At 43.0% G+C, this 17,500-nt stretch overlaps 2 protein-coding genes across 2 annotated transcripts in view; both read right to left on the reverse strand.

Moving 5' to 3' along the window:
- LOC138982532 (protein toll-like) overlaps positions 1-3,134 on the reverse strand; it is a 4,264-nt gene extending 1,130 nt beyond the window's left edge. Inside the window, exon 1 of the mRNA XM_070355841.1 lies at positions 1-3,134. This exon is cut by the window's left edge and continues 1,130 nt beyond it. Within this exon, the coding sequence (XP_070211942.1) occupies positions 825-2,948 (2,124 nt within the window). The 5' untranslated portion in view covers positions 2,949-3,134 and the 3' untranslated portion in view covers positions 1-824.
- A 2,341-nt stretch (positions 3,135-5,475) lies between these two features.
- LOC138982659 (protein toll-like) lies at positions 5,476-10,486 on the reverse strand. Its single transcript, XM_070355988.1, has one exon. The coding sequence runs from the start codon at positions 10,203-10,205 to the stop codon at positions 8,085-8,087; it is 2,121 nt and encodes a 706-aa protein (XP_070212089.1). The 5' UTR covers positions 10,206-10,486; the 3' UTR covers positions 5,476-8,084.
- Positions 10,487-17,500: the final 7,014 nt, after the last annotated feature.

Consider the following 17,500-nt stretch of genomic DNA (forward strand, 5'->3'; position numbering starts at 1 on the left):
ATAAAGCGTGACGAATAGTGATTTTTTCTAGCCTACCTGGGCTTTGTAAATCCATCGTAGGCCTACAGTTGGAGCGCTTTTAGCTGCAGCGAATTATGTTACGTCTTTTCAAGAGGGGGGAGGGGGAGAGCGAGAGATAGAGAGAGGGGGAGGGAGGAGAAAGATAAGATAAGATAATATTCTGTCTCTTTCTCCCTCCGTCTCTCTTTGTTTATCTCTCTCTGTCTCTGTCTCTGTCTCTGTCTCTGTCTCTCTCTCTCTCTCTCTCTCTCTCTCTCTCTCTCTCTCTCTCTCTCTGTAGTATTAAAGTCAAAGTGCACGACTTGCCTGGCGATAACAAATAGTTTTCTGTCTAAAAATCGTCACAGTGTATTACGGCACATTACATAATTCCATGAGCTCATCGATCCATGTTGTCGTTAGCCATCAAGTTCCAGCTATCTTCAACAACGTTCAACACTTCACTGAGGGCGGCGACCAGCTTTGCCAGAGCATTCTCTTCGCGGCTAAGATCTCATTTAAAAAAAAAATTAATAATAAACATCCGCAGATGTGTCAGTGAGAGATACAGTGTTTTATCAGCCGATAAGTTCAAGTTCCTTGACATTATGGTGCACGTCATTGAGTGCCACAACCCTCTTCGAGCTGCTAATTACTGTGTCGAACATGCGCAGTGTCAGCAAACGTCTGTATCAGCCGTCAAGTTCCTTCCCCTCAACATCATTCTGCGCGTCGTTGAGTGTAGCAACCAGTTTTGCAACAGTCGTGATCGTGCTACCAATATTTGGCGTGTAGAACAAGCGCAGCGTCAGCAGACATCTGTATCAGCCGTCAAGTTCTACCTTTTCAGCGTTATCCTGCACGTCACTCAGTGTAGCGACCAGTTTTGCCACAGCCCTCTTCACGTTGCCAATGTTTGTAGCGTAGAACATGCGGAGCGTCAGCATGGCCCGCAGACGGGGTTCACGTGTCGCCATTCTCGACACAGGACATAACCGGAAGACAAGCAGCGGACCGTGTCGGCCCACCACCATATGACTGTACGCCTGGCTGAACTGGAACAGGCAGGGGCCGCTATCCACGTATTCAGGGGAGACCACCGTGATAGCGGCGGCGCTGTGATGCAGACCCTTGGTGACGTCATCCATCTCCACAGAGCCCGGAACACTGTCGCGAGGTGGCAGGTAGGACGCCAGGCCGTGGTGATCCAGGGCTGGCAACAGCACGTCTCGCACCCACTGGCTGTCTTCATGGCTGTCCGCGTTCACACTCACAAACACCTGGTACCTGCGGTTGGCGATTTGCTGGTAGCCTTTTTTCCGCGCTACAAGATGATGGAACTCAACAACCAACTCATGGCGAAATACAACCAACAGGACGGCAAGAGCCAGCAGTGAAATGGAAGTTATGATCAACGCTAACTCATAAGCAGCCAGGTCGTTAGTGTTCTGAAAGCAGCCCAGGTCCTCTTCGGTAGCGTTGAGCAGCAAGATACGTTCATCCAGAGGAGGTTTTGTGCAAGTGATATTGTTCAGATGTGTGTGGTCGTCACTGTATTGCAGCCAGACAGGAAACCATTTCAGGTCACAGGAACATGTCAAAGTGTGAAGGTCAAGAAATAAAGCCTCAGGACTCAGAGCCTGCATGGTCTCAGGGAGGCGCATCAGGTTATTGTCACGAAGGTCTACTCGTTTGGCGTTTCTTAACAGATGAGGTACAGACCTATCTATCACGCTCAAACTGTTGTTTCTGAGGTCGATGGAGACAGCGCGAGATAGATACTGTCGAGGTGGGAGTGTGCTAAATGAGTTGTTCGTCATCCGGAGCTTCAGATGAGGCCCTTTAGGCATGACCTCAGGAAATGACGTCAGACCGACAACCTTACACGTGACCACAATGGCAAGCTCGTACGGACTATTTTCACATAGGCACTTGCGAGGACAGCCTGCAGAGACATTGCAAGTAAGCTGATCCAAAGGAAGCCTGTATACTGATACTCCTGTGAAACGTGCTGGGGTGACACAGGTGGTATTCAAATGTGTCCGCCTGATACCCTTGCGGATAATGTGCTTCCAGGCAAGAGCTATCTCAAACACACTGCAGTCACAATGTAGAGGATTGTAGCGAAAATCAAAAACCCATTCCATGAGTCTGCCTATCTCGAATATTGATTTAATTCCTACTGCTGTTATCACATCTTTGGGGCCTCTGGTGAAACGGTTATGAGACAGTTTGACATAGCCAGGCCCATACTTAACAGTCTTTTTCAACTGGAAGTTATTCGTATTACTGATGTTGGTAATCAAGTTGTTGTTAAAACGCATACTGCAAAATGGATGCAGTTGCCCCATGACACTGGCTTCAATTGTAATTAATTTATTGTGATCGAGGTACAAACGAATTAAAGGGCAGCATGATTCAAAAGCTTTCGGATGAATATGGGCAATCTCATTGTGGCTGAGGTCAATCTCACGTAGCTTTGTGAGTCCGTTGAAAGCATACGAGGGTATTCCTTCCAGATTGTTATGCCTAAGGTTTAGTTTTCCGAGCAATGGCAGGCATCTGAGGTCGGGAAAGTCAGAAATGGAATTGTAGTACAGGGAGATGGCTCGCGTATTGCTGTGGTAGTGGCAGTAGTTGTCAGGTATGGCGGTTAAGCAACCGAATATGTGATACAGGTGGTAGCCCACGCAGGATGTGGGAGACGGGTTGAAGTTACTCAGGGCATTGATGACGTGAGAGTCAGCCGGGCTGGAACAGTTGACGCTGACGTTAAGTTTGACAAGATCCTTGGTGTCGAAACGCCAGCAGCAATTGAACGTACATTTGCTCGTTGTGTATCTACGCTTCATGCACACGTCATCGTGATCTGGTGTGATGTCGCTCTTTACCACCATCAGCGACACCAACGTCGTCAAAGTCAGCAATAGGATCGTGTGTGTCGTCATGCTCTAGGGTGCCCAAATGGCGAGATGAGAAGCACATTAACGTCCACTGGGAAGAAACTCGAGTATACAAGTGGCAGCCTACGAACACAGAGGAAGAAGAGGAAGAAGAAGACGCCTTGCTCGCCCAAAGTCGGGTTGCAGTTCTGGTCAATGTGCAGGTGTTCAAACCCTTCAGTGCTTCCTGGCCCTGAGGAAACAGAGGAGATGTTTTGTGCGGCTGTCATTGTTGTCATGATGAAACCATACGTTAGGCTACTGACCGTATTTAACCTTCTGGCTCTGTTTAATTATCTTATCCCCTTCTATACTGTAAGTGTCCCGCAACATAAACTATTATTTGTGTAAATACATCTAGTCAGCCTTGAATCAGCAAGAATTGTTCGAATAGTGATACGCATTATACATATTTAATGTTGAACCCATTTACACACACATACTACAAACGAACACACACACAATCACAGATATTGACTGGTCGATTGATTAATAGTTTGATTGATTGATTGATTGATTGATTGATTGATCTTTAAGAGAGAGAAAGAGAGAGAACGAACGAACGAACGAACTTTATTTTACAAGGATATAAAGGTTTAAGGCACATTGCCTTGTCGAGCAACCTGTCCTTAAATAAATACTAAACATATATAATATTCACCACAAAAAAAACATACAAATGGAACGAATTGATAGATGAAAATGCTAAATACAACCAGAATATAAAATGGAAAAAAAATTCATGAGGAGAAAGTTAGAAAGATCTCAATAAAGAAGAAAGGTAATGACAAAAAATGGAACAAGTCGCGTGAAGCGATGAGACATTTACTCAAGATCAACACCACAAACCAATCATCGCCGAGACTACATTCAGATAGTCTCGGCTAACCATACCGAAGACCGAGACGGGTCACGCTCGTCTCCGCGAAGCACGCGTCCGTAGTACTTACTGAACCTATTTCCTTTCATTCTTAGCATATTTTTAGAGTAAACATGACATATCTATATAATTATTTTTGAATTCAGGAGAAGATGAGAAATACAATGCAATCACTTCTAAATCTGTTTTCGAAAAATCGATTTTAATGGCAACATTAATTAGCAAATTCATTAATTAATTGTTCAGCCTCCAAGCTGAAATGCAATACAAAAGTCCGGGCTTCATCGAAGATTACTTGACCAAAATTTCAACCAATTTTGTTGAAAAATGAGAGGGTGACAGTGCTGCCTCAACTTTCACAAAAATCTGGATATGACGTCATCAAAGATATTTATCAAAAAAAGGAAAACAAGTGGTGGGGATATTATACTCAGGAACTCTCATTTTAATTTTTATGAAAATCGGTCCAGTAGTTTTCTCTGAATCGGTGTCCACACACACACACACACACACACACACACACACACACACACACACACAAACACATATACATACACACACCACGACCATCATCTCGATTCCCCCTCTATGTTAAAACATTTAGTCAAAACTTGACTAAATGTAAGAAAAAAAAAGAGAAAAAAAACACGCACACACGACTAACAAACAAACAAACAACAAACAATCCATATCAAATCAAATGAAAAGGTATATAGATGAGAGAAGAGAAATAATAATGATGAGAAATAGTTTAGTCTTTTTTTAATAAAAAATATAAACAAATAAGAATTAAAATAATAAGAAGTTGTAAAAAGTTGTAAAACGGATACACAGAAACTACATCAATACATTTTATAATCAAAGAAATTAATTAAAACAATGCATAAGAGAAACATTATTACATATTAATATTCAAATAATAATGACAATGAAAATATAATGATAATACAATTTGAAAAAAATAAATAATGAAAATAAACAAGGGAGAGTGTGAAAACAAAAGAGGGAGAGAGAGACGGAGAGAGAGAGAGATAGAGAGAGAGAGAGAGAGAGAGAGAGAGAGAGAGAGAGAGAGAGAGAGAGAGAGAGAGAGAGAGAGAGGTCTCACCTTTCAAAGTTGTAATAAAAAAACTCGGAGCAGATAGCTAAAGTATCCTTTCTTCTTATTCAATTGACATTGAGCGTCTATTCATGTCTTCGTTGAGAATCGTGTGTGTATGGATTCAGTTTGAGTGAATTATGTAAATTATAGAGGAATCTCGAGTTAGGCAGCGCACGAACAGCTAAACTGTGAGTTTCAGGAAGTTGTAATGTGGGCGGAGTATGCACTTATAATGCGCGAGGAGGTAAAGAGTTGTTTTCATTAATCGCGTTCATCGTGTTTCGACCCCTTTGAACCTCTTGACTTTATGGTTACACTTGCACACACACACACACACACACACACACACACACACACACACACACACACACACACACACACACAAACAGACATACCCACGCACACACGCACGCACGCACGCACGCACGCACAAACACACACACACACACACACATAACCACCACCACCACCACCAACAAATAAAAAACAACAACAACAACAACAACAACAACAATGATTCAACAAGCAAACTAACACTTAAAGCTCTGCGTTCAGCGCGGTACATAGAATGTTTAGCCAGTGCAACACCCACTTACCCTCTACTTATCTTTCTTTCTTTCTTTATTTGGTGTTTAACGTCGTTTTCAACCACGAAGGTTATATCGCGACGGGGAAAGGGGGGAGATGGGATAGAGCCACTTGTCAATTGTTTCTTGTTCACAAAAGCACTAATCAAAAATTTGCTCCAGGGGCTTGCAACGTAGTACAATACCTTACTGGGAGAATGCAAGTTCCAGTACAAAGGACTTAACATTTCTTACATACTGCTTGACTAAAATCTTTACACAAATTGACTATATTCTACAAGAAACACTTAACAAGGGTAAAAGGAGAAACAGAATCCGTTAGTCGCCTCTTACGACATGCTGGGGAGCATCGGGTAAATTCTTCCCCCTAACCCGCGGGGGGTCTCCTACTTATTATTATTATTATTATTATTATTATTATTATTGTGATCATTTTTATACGCCTAATCTAGATATAGCCCTAGGCGCTTACATATTAATTATCACCCCTTTATATTATTCATTGACTTAAAGGGAATATATCAAACAAACAAAAATGTCTAAAATGGAAGAGCTATACAGTTCAGCTTAGGGGTTGTTATTTTGAGACCACACATCAGGAATACCTTAAAATAACGTTTGAGCGTCGAGTTATTCAAATTGAAAACGGCTGTAATTTGAGTAGGAATCCTAGACTCTGACTGTAATTCTCATTGTGACGCAGTTTGCGCGACTCCCAGTTTTCGTCCAACCTTTTCACCCTGAGCATTCCACGCGCTAAATCTAGAGATACAGATTTGAAATTGTGCCGAGAGCTACAGAGTTTGTTTGAGGGGTTGAATAGATGACAACAAACACGGAGAAGGTCTTAAAGTCAGTGTTTGAGCGTTCTATTCTTTTAAATCTGAATGCTGTGTTTGATAGTCATAGCAGACCGTAATATTCTCCAACGTACATTTTGTTGTGTCTGTTATTCGAAGCGTTTTAGCCCTGTATGGCACGGAATTTGCATGAGTTAGCTAGACTGTAGGTTTGACTTCCTCATTCCAACGGTCTTGATCTGCTTTGACGAATGGGTATCTATAAAAACTAAATAAAAAATGATGACGACCGGAAGTCCGGACTCTTGACAGGAGAGCTGGACACTGCACATTTAATTATTTGGCATAGTTTTGGAGCAGTAATGAGCAAATCATTGCAGGTGTTTCTAAATAACAGTACAGCGAATGTCCCTTGAACTTGAAATCGTCAGAAAACTTTCCAAAATGGCGGCTTAGACAATATATCTTTAATTACTTTAAGGCCTCAATGTTGTCAGCCGCCCACCACTTTTCATTGAGCACATGTTTCCGAATACGTTTAAGTGGTCCTGTGCGATGCTTTGCAGTTATAGCTTCCTACTTACAACAGTTCTGGTGGGGCTGTCAAGTCAGAAAAATGTTAGCAATAGTCATGAAAAACAATCAGGGAGGGTGGGGCTTATTTTAAATACCTTCTTTTTGGGGATTCATACCTTTCTTCCGGATTCGAATGTAAACATAAAAGAAACAAGAAGACTTCTGAGAATGAGAATGAGTTTCTGCACGCAATAAATCTGTGAAAGTCACTTTTAATGAACAAAACGAAACTTTTAACACATGGTCAAATGAAGGCGAAGTGTTCGTGTATTAAGGAGCCTCTCTTCATGAATTTTTCACACGAAGCGTACTTTATTTTATCAAATGAACACAACACAAGGACAAATACTAATAAAGGTTAAAAAAAATTAGATAAAGAAGCTTATATCTAAAAGAGATTCAAGGTACTCTTCGTCGACCAATAACAAAAACAGAAAATAACCTGCTTTTCCGTGTACATATTTTTGATTTGGATCATATCATTTACAAACAATCATCGGTTAGTACGTTATTCATACGTTTCTTACCAAAATATAAAACATGCAGCTTGGTTTTGCGTTGAATTTACAAATATGGCGAAATTAGGTTACTTGATTGTGCAAATAGCAAGAATAGTTTTCTTCCAGTGAATTTATACCACAAACATCTATGTGCAGTGAATTATCCACTTACCAAAACTGACGCAAAATAGCCTTTGTCAATATTTTTTGACAGGCTGTTTTGTAAATGTTTATAAGGTGGAAAAGAAACCACAGAAAAGAGACAAGAAAAATGTCACTAAGCATAAAATCGACAGATCAAAGTAGAACAGCTGGAAAAAATACTTGCCTTTCAATGGAGAGATTTAATCAATTCTCTAACCATTTAATAGATTCTTGTTTTCTAAGATATTGCAAAGGGGCATCAAATTTAGACTATTGGCTACAAGGGACAAATATAGGTTACCAAGTAGCAGGGACAGCTGCATGTTGCCTAAAAGCTCCAGGGGCGTCTCGGCATTGCGATCAGCCCTCAAAGCCTAGATATATTCTGCACTATATAAACGGTCGCGGCCAATGATTCCACAGTTAACTTAACGCTGCCCTCGCATGACTTCCTGACTTCAGGAGACAGGAAACAACACAAACAAACAAGCAAAATCTCGACGCTGCCAATATTTGCCGTGTTCGACATTCGCAGCGTCAGACCATGTCTGTATCAGCCGTCAAGTTCTACCTCTTCAGCGTTATCCTGCACGTCACTCAGTGTAGCGACCAGTTTTGCCACAGCCCTCTTCACGCTGCCAATGTTTGTAGCGTAGAACATGCGCAGTGTCAGCATGGCTCGCAGACGGGGTTCACGTGTCGCCATTCTCGACACAGGGCTCAGCCGGAAGACAAGCAGCGGACCGTGTCGGCCCACCACCTTGTGACTGTACGCCTGGCTGAACTGGAACAGACAGGGGCCGCTATCCACGTAGTCATGGGAGACCACCGTGATAGCGGCGGCGCTGTGGTGCAGACCCTTGGTGACGTCATCCATCTCCACAGAGCCCGGAACACTGTCGCGAGGTGGCAGGTAGGACGCCAGGCCGTGGTGATCCAGGGCTGGCAACAGCACGTCTCGCACCCACTGGCTGTCTTCATGGCTGTCCGCGTTCACACTCACAAACACCTGGTACCTGCGGTTGGCGATTTGCTGGTAGCCTTTTTTCCTAGCTGCCAGATGGTGAAACACAACAACCAACTCATGGCGAAAAACAACCAACAGGACGACAAGAGCCAGCAGTGAAATGGAGGTTATGATCAACGCAAACTCATAAGCAGCCAGGTCGTTAGTATTCTGAAAGCAGCCCAGGTCCTCTTCGGTAGCGTTGAGCAGCAAGATGCGTTCATCGAGAGGAGGTTTTCTGCAGGTGATATTGTTTAGATGTGCGTGGTCGTCACTGTATTGCAGCCAGGCAGGAAACCATTTCAGGTCACAGGAACATGTCAAAGTGTGAAGGTCAAGGAACAAAGCCTTAGGACTCAAAGCCCGAATAGTCTGAGGGAGGTACTTCAGGTCATTGTCACGAAGGTCCACTCGTTCAGCGTTTCTTAACAGATGAGGGACGTTCCGGTCAATCTTGCTCAGAGCGTTATCTCTGAGGTTGATGCTTGTGGTGCGTGAGAGGAAATTTCGACGCGGAAAATTCCGTATGGAGTTGTTGTTCATGTGAAGGATCAGACGGCGACCTTGGGGCATGACGTCAGGAAGAGACCTCAAGTCAGCCCCCTGACAACTGACCACAGTGGCTCTCTGATGGGCGTTGAGTTCACACACACATTTGTCATGGCAGCCTCCAAAGACATTGCAGGTAAAATTGTCCAACGGAATAGCGTGCATTGGCAGTCCACTGAAACGCCTTGGGGTAGCACAGGTGACATTAAAATTATCATACCAGACGCCAGAACTGACAAAAAGCTTCCAAATGAGAGCCATCTCATACACGCTGCAGTCACAGTGGAAAGGGTTATGACGGAAATTAAATCCCCAAAACATAAGCTGTCCTAGCTCGGCCATGTTGGTAACTCCTATTGCTGTGAGTATCTCTTTGGGGCCTTTTGTTAAACGATTATGAGACAGGCTGACGTAACCAGGCCCATATGTCCGGTCCTTCTTCAACTGGAAGTGATTCGTATTACTAATGCTGGTAATCAAGTTGTGGTTAAACATCATGTGGCAAAATGGATGTGGTTGTCCCATTACACTGGCTTCAATTGTAGTTAGTTTATTGTGACCGAGGTACAAATTAATTAAAGGGCAGCATGATTCAAAAGCTTTCGGGTGAATATGGGCTATCTCATTGTGGCTGAGATAAATCACACGTAGCTTTGTAAGTCCGTTGAAAGCATACGAGGGAATTGTTTTCAGATTGTTAGAGCGGAGGTCTAGTTTTCCTAGCAATCGCAGGCATCTGAGATCAGGAAACTCAAAAATGGAATTGTCGTGCAGGGTGATGGCTCGCGTCTGGTGGTAGTGGCAGTAGTTGTCAGGTATGGCGGTCAAGCAGCTGAGAGTGTGATCCAGGTGATAGCCCACGCAGGATGTGGAAGACGTGTTGAAGCTACTCAGGGCGTTGATGATGTGAGAGTCAGCCGGGCTGGAACAGTTGACGCTGACGTTGAGTTTGACAAGATCATTGGTGGTGAAACGCCAGCAGCAATTGATCATACATTTGTCCGTTGTGTATCTACGCTTTATGCACATGTCATCGTGATCTGGTGCGATGACGCTCGTTACCATCCTCAGCAACACCAACGTCGTCAAAGTCAGCAATAGGATCTTGTGTGCCGTCATGCTCTTTATGTGCCCAAATGGCGAGGTGGGACAAAAACGTCCACTGGGAAGAACCTCGAGTAGATACAAGTGGCAGCCTACGAACACAGAGGAAGAAGAACAGGAAGCAGAAGACGCCTTGCTCGCCCGGGTAAAGTCGGGTTGTAGTCTTGGGCAATGTACTGGTGTTCACCCCCTTCAGTGCTTCCTCGCCCTGGGGAAACAAAAGCAAAAATGTGTGCGGCATTCATTGTTGTCAGGATGAAACCATACATTACCGTATTTAACCTGTTGGCTCTGTTTTATTATCGTATCCCTTTCTGTACCGTAACCCTCACAAAACTTAAACTATTCTTTGTGAAAAAACATCTCGTCAGCCTTGAATCAGCAGCAAGTATACAAAAAGTGAGAGTGTTGAACTCATTAACACAAACATACTACAAACGAACACACACACACACACACACACACACACACACACACACACACACACACACACACACAAGCACAGATATTGACTGGTCGATTGATTTATAATTTGCTTGATTGATTTATTGATTGATCTTTAAGAGAGAGAGAGAGAGAGAGAGAGAGAGAGAGAGAGAGAGAGAGAGAGAGAGAGAGAGAGAGAGAGAGAGAGAGAGAGAGGGGGGGGGGGGTCTCACCTTTCAAAGTTGTAATACATGACTCGGAGCAGATAGCTAGAGTTTCTTTCCTTCTTCATCGGTTGACTCTGAGCGGCTGTTCGTGTCTTCGTCGAGAATCGTTGATGTATGGATTAATGTTTAATGAATTGTGCAAATTGTAAACTATTAAGCTAGGCAATGCACGAACTGCTACTCTGTAAGTCCAGGAAGTTGTGGGCGGGCTTTGCACTTGTTATGCGCGATGGGGTAAAGGGTTGTTTTCGTTCATCGCGTTCATCGTGTTTTGTCTCCTTTTAACCATTTGACGTTATGATTAAACTTGCGCACACATACATGCAGACACATACACACAGACACACGCAGACACACACTCTTACACACACACACACACACACACACACTCTTACACACACACACACACACACACACACACACACACACACACACACACACACACACATTGTTTTGGTTATTTTTTCCATATTTGTTTATATATATATATATATATATATATATATATATATATTTACTACACTTTAAAGGAATGCACAACACACTATTGCGTTAGAATTAAGGTACACAAATACGTTTGGTCTGTCGAATGCGAAACATAATTATTCTCACCTCTTAGATTCGTCAGTCACCGTAGCATTGCACCGTCAGAAGCTCTGCATCCCTACATGAATACAGTTTGCAAAATGACCGACGCAATGTTTTAGTTCTCGGTAAACGGCACTGTGAATTATGCTTATTCATACCAAAAAAAAATTCCAAAAACAAAGAGACTGCCAACGTTCCAAAATTCATAATCAATAAACAAGAAAGGTAGGTTGTTGGAACGTTTGTTATTGACAAAACAATACATTCGCATATTGTATTGTGAATGTATTGTTTTGCTTATTCATACAGCGTTTGTAGAACATGTAATTTATGCCACGGTTCGCTAAGATGCAGCGGAAGTTATGTTCAATTGTAAAGTTGCATCTCGTTCTCACGTGTGCGCGTGTGAGCCGTTCGGAGTGGTGGATATTGCGGAAACTGAAATCATTCGCCATTTTCCAGATCATTTTTTAAAAACATAATGAGCTCTTGTTTGAAGTGTATAGTACCACATAGAAGTTTGGAAGGTTATGAGGGGTACTTTAGCCTGAACTTCCTGATTTACCACAATGTGCCCACTTGTAATAAAGTAAATGAAGTGGAAGATAGCCTAGGTGTTGCCATGTTAGTTTTAAAGGCTGCCATATTCGTTCATATTGTTTACATGTGCCAATAATGTTATAAAACTGTACCTAAAGGGATATAATAACGATTGGCTGTAGCTTTCGAACACAGAAAAAATTATTTCAGTGTTGCAAAGTGGTGTTGATAGTGTCGAATGTAAACAGAACAGTCGCTTTGACTGTCTCCGAAGCCATCTTTGGTTTACGAAACGTCACGAAGTGACGTCAACGGTCTAAAAATAGCCCAAGTCCTGGAGAACTGTTGCTAAACAATGCAAAGAATTAATTATTTCTCGTAATTGGTAAGAACTTCAAACCTAAAACTTTGCAGGAAGCTTAATTTTTACATCCCCGCAACGATGGGAAAAGCCCTGGAAGTAATTAAACTAATTAAATAGGACTATGTCAGCCTTTAAGTTTTGACGTTTAGTTTGAAATAAATAACAATTTAGTGTGAACTTCATAACCCCCTTATATGGGTTCTTTCTTCTCATGTTTTGCATTGTTCAGTTTATTTCAGATAACGATGTGTGTGTGTGTGTGTGTGTGTGTGTGTGTGTGTGTGTGTGTGTATGCGTGCGTGTGTGTGTGTGCGTGTGTGTGTGTGCGTGCGTGTGTGTGTGTGTGTATGTATGCGTGTCTGTGTGTGTGTGTGTGTGTGTGTGTGTGTGTGTGTGTGTGTGTGTGTGTGTGTGTGTGTGTGTGTGATTTAGACAGAGAGAGAGAGAGATGCTGATGATGCTGATGACGACGATCGAACTTTATTTTACAAGGATAGCAGTTATACGTTAGACGCGTCTTCCAACCTGACCTTACATCCAATACAAATTTCTGGTAAAGTAGAACAAACAAACAAAACAAGCAAACAAACAATATAACAAATAAGAAAGAAAAAAGCAAACAGACAAGCAACGAGAAATGGAAGAGAGATAGAGGGGGTGGAGAGAACAACCCAGTTAGACAGACAATCAGAGAGTTGGGTTGGGGTGGGTGAGCGGGTTGGCGGGGGGTCTCAGATTAGTTTCTTTGTTTGTTTGTTTGCTTAACGCCCACCCGACCACGAAGGGCCATATCAGGGCGGTGCTGCTTTGACATATAACGTGCGCCACACACAAGACAAAAGTCGCAGCACAGGCTTCATGTCTCACCCAGTCACATTATTCTGACACCGGACCAACCAGTCCTAGCACTAACCCCATAATGCCAGACGCCAGGCGGAGCAGCCACTAGATTGCCAATTTCGTATGACCCGGCCGGGGTTCGAACCCACGACCTCCCGATCACGGGGCGGACGCCTTACCACTAGGCCAACCGTGCCGGTGTGGGTCTCAGATCACGAGAGGTTAATGGAACGCCTGTCTTCTTTACAGAGACGAGACAGGGGGTCTAAACAGAACGTCACCAGGCTGAACGACACCACTCAGGCATAGCTAATGCATTTCAGTGCTTACCGTAACAATGCACAGCTTAGGTTACTCCCTTTGCGGGATTATTTTTTTATGAATATTTTTACATACGCTTGGGAAGACCTAACTCACAGAGATTTTATCGACAACTCGTGATAGACATTTAATTCACAATTGCATTCTACGTTTCAACACTTTTTAGCTTGGAAAAAAGACTGTACGTTTCTCAGTGTCTCACTGCACTCTCTTCCCGTTATAATCTCGAGAATGTTTGCCTCAAAGAAGTTTGATCTATATAACCGACGAGAGACATTTTGTTCACCTCTATCATTATTCAGCCTTTCAACAAACAATTTTTTTGTTCGCGTCTCAAAGTCTCATTTCGTTTAACTCTAATAATTAGATACACATTGGCAGGGCTTGGAACGATTTTTGTCAAGCGGTTAAGGGCTAGAACTCTGCCGTTTTCGACAGATCTGTAAAGTATGCCACGACAGAGTTGCTCCTCTTCGTCGTCAATATTAACTTTGTGCCGAATTCAAATTGTAAACTTGCAGAAGACAAGGCAACAACAACAAGAAACTGTCAGAAAAATGGGGATCGGAAAACGAACACACAAACCAAATAAAATCCCTATCGTGCCGACAAACGCACCACACGCGTCCACATTAACAATCGCAAAAAGAACGTTCCAGAATATTCACATCAGTACTGAACGGAACCGACAAGCCTTTCAGCAAAGACGTCTTCAATTTACGTGACCTTCCGTTTTATCAGTATTTTAAATCTCAGTGCTTTCCTTTTCATCAGATAGTCACATATCGAATGTCTTGAACAGACCTGTCATCGAAGACATCATCATGTTGCACGCCATTCACCGGATGAGACGAAAAACCGAGGTCCCTTCGTGTACACTACATTGGGGTGTGCACTTTAAAGATCCCACGATTGACAAAAGGGTCTTTCCTGGCAAAATTGTATAGGCATAGATAAAAAAAAAAAAAATGTCCACCAAAATACCCGTGTGACTTGGAATAATAGGCCGTGAAAAGTAAGATATGCGCCGACATGGCTGCGATCTGCTGGTCGATGTGAATGCGTGATGTATTGTGTAAAAAATTCCATCTCACACGGCATAAATAGATCCCTGCGCCTTGAGTCCGAGTCTGGAGATACGCGCGCGATATGAGACTTCATATAACATAACCTCTGATACTGAAAGGGCACTGAAGAGCTGTACAATTATTCAGAAAGCTATTTATTTGTCTGTCTGCACACGATAAAGACCATTGGGTCGATGTATCCGTGAATGCCTTGGTTTGTTAAAATTAAAACGTTCCGGTCCCTTACTATTCTTGTTTAATAGGATTTGTATGATCCCGAAAGCTGTACAGACTTTTTCCGTACATCCTCTCCTACCTGAGTGCCTTCTGTCGCAGAAAAAATATTCCAATTCCGACTACAGTTTGAATTTGTCTAACTGTTTTTCTGTCTGTATACTTAAAAGACTACTGGGTCGACGTACTGTAAATGTAAAGTTTTGTTTCGCCAATAATTAAACGTACCAAGAACCTACTATTCTTGTGTTTTTTTATTCGACTTCAGTTTCAACTGGGTTCGCTATTTATTAACTTGTACCTATGTGTCTTTTGTCGCAGTAAAATTTATTCCAATTCCAATTTCCATTGCAGTTTGAACTGAGTTAGCTATTTGTGAACTGCAGTTAGTATCTGGCCCAAACAGAGTTTTATGTTCTGGGACAAGTATTTGACAAATGGCTGTCATCGTGGTGTTCGCTGAGGGGAGTAATGAGCTGTCAACTACTGTCAATCTGTCACGAAGTTTTGAAGGTAATAGAGCGTACCAATCAATGCCTGGTTCTTGGGCTTTTTGTTGAGTTCTTCTTTGTAGGGCCGTGCGTGCGTGTGTGTGAAGACGACCGATCATTTAATTTCTTTGCTGATTCTCGTCCGATTGATCGATATCATATATTTGTTTAGTTAGTAGGTTATGATTGATAATTACGATCTTCTATGTTGCCCAGGTTTACTTGTGTGTAAGTGTGTTTGATTGAGCGTACCAGGGTCTGGTTCATTTGCTTTTAGTTTAGTTCTTCTTTGAAGGGCTGTGTGTGCGTGTGTTTGAAGAATGGCACTGATAAGATTTGTTCACTGCACTATCCTGCTATTGATAGACATCATGAACGTTTGGATTGTAGGCTATGACTGATGAATGTGACTTTCTGCATAGGTGTACATGTATGGGTGTGCGTGTTTTTGAAGAATAACACCCATTTACTGAGACAGCAAAAGCTTTGACCCAGTTTGAACTCTGGCTGAGATTATTTTTAAAGAAGAAAAAAAGGTCTGTACACCACACCAGTGTATGGGGCGATCGAGGTCACTGAGTCTTTGTAATGTTACGTCAATATCTCCCGTGGGGCACGGACGGACGTTTCTCGCCCAGTTAACGCTCGGTTTGATATGAATTTGTTCATTATTCTCTTGTGCAAGTTTGGTTGATATCATGATTGCCTGGACAGCCGACTGTGACTAGTAATGATGATCATCTGTACTCCGTATGTCTAAATATGATATCGTCATTCCTATAAATATACACAGGAACATTTTGAGGCCTGTTTATATTGTATCTGCCTGTCTGTCTGTCGGTTTGTCTGTCGGTCTGTCTGTTTGTCTGTCTGTCTGTCTGTCTGTTTGTCTCTCTGTCACTCGCTGTCTCTCTGTCTCTCTGTCTGTCTGTCTATGTTTGAAGATAACCTGGGTCAGGCCAGGGAACGAAGGTTACACTGATCAGTTATAACGGAAGAGAGCGATTGAAAGTCAACAATGTTCCTTCGTCACAAACCTCCAAAAAGAGAAGCCTTCATTAATGGTCCACGTGGGAACCTGAACAGATGGGGAGGGGGAGAACCAGTTAACCGTCCGGACGACATCAGACGACGGGAGAGCAAGCCACCAATAATCGATTCTCTGTCATCAATGCTCCTCGTGTCCCGCTTACTGCCCGTGTCTTACCATCGCTCCGCCCCTCCCTCCGCCCCTCCCCCCTCCCCCCGCCCCTGCCCATTGCATCGTCCAGCCATCCTTAATTGGTCAACAGAAACAGCCCAAACGACTTTCTCGCTCATTCAGTGCACGGCAACGATTCGTCGTATCGGGTGTCGTCTGTGTGCGTAGTCTGTATGTACCCTCGTATGTCCCGGGCGGATTTTTGAGAGGGCAGGTAGCTTACGCTGAGGAGCTCGTGATTTGTCATTAAAGTGGCTTATCAGTAATTGCAAGAATATCTACCCTTGCGTGACACTCTGGACTTGAAACAGGGAGGATTGTGTTGTGAGACCGCGTTTGTCTGTATACGTGGCCAGACGCTTTCTTGTGTACATATTCAGGGTAGAATTTGGAGAAGCCAATTACACTCGGAGTTCGTGATTTTTCATTAAAGAGGCCTATCAGTAATTGCAGGAATATCTACTCTGGTGTGACACTGTGGACTAGAAACAGGGTGGATTTTGCGTGTGACAATATTCGTCTGTGTGCGTAGGCTATACGCTTTCTCGTGTACATATTCAGGGTGGATTTTGGCGAAGCTTACTCTCGGAGTTCGTTATTTTTCATAAAAGAGGCTATCAGTAATTGCAGGGATATCTACTCTGCTGTGACACTCTGTATTTGAAACAGTGTGGATTTTGTTGTGTGACAGTGCTCGACAACGACCCATCGTTTTGGGTGTCGCCTCTGCGCGTAGGCTATACTCTTTCTCGTATAGGTTACACTGAGTAGTTTGTGATTTTTAATTAAAGAGGCTATCAGCAATTGCATGAATATCTACTCTGTTGTGACACTCTGGACTTGATACTGGGTGGATTCTGTTGTGAGACAGTCCTCGACAACGACCCATCGTATTGGGTGTCGTCTGTGCGCGTAGGCGTAGACCTATTCACGATGGATTTTGGAGAGGGCAGATTGTTTACATAGGAGTTTGTAATTTGCCATTAGGTGGCTATTAGTAACAGGGTTGGC

The sequence above is a fragment of the Littorina saxatilis genome, linkage group LG1 (genome assembly GCF_037325665.1).
Source record: "Littorina saxatilis isolate snail1 linkage group LG1, US_GU_Lsax_2.0, whole genome shotgun sequence".
NCBI lineage: Eukaryota > Metazoa > Mollusca > Gastropoda > Littorinimorpha > Littorinidae > Littorina > Littorina saxatilis.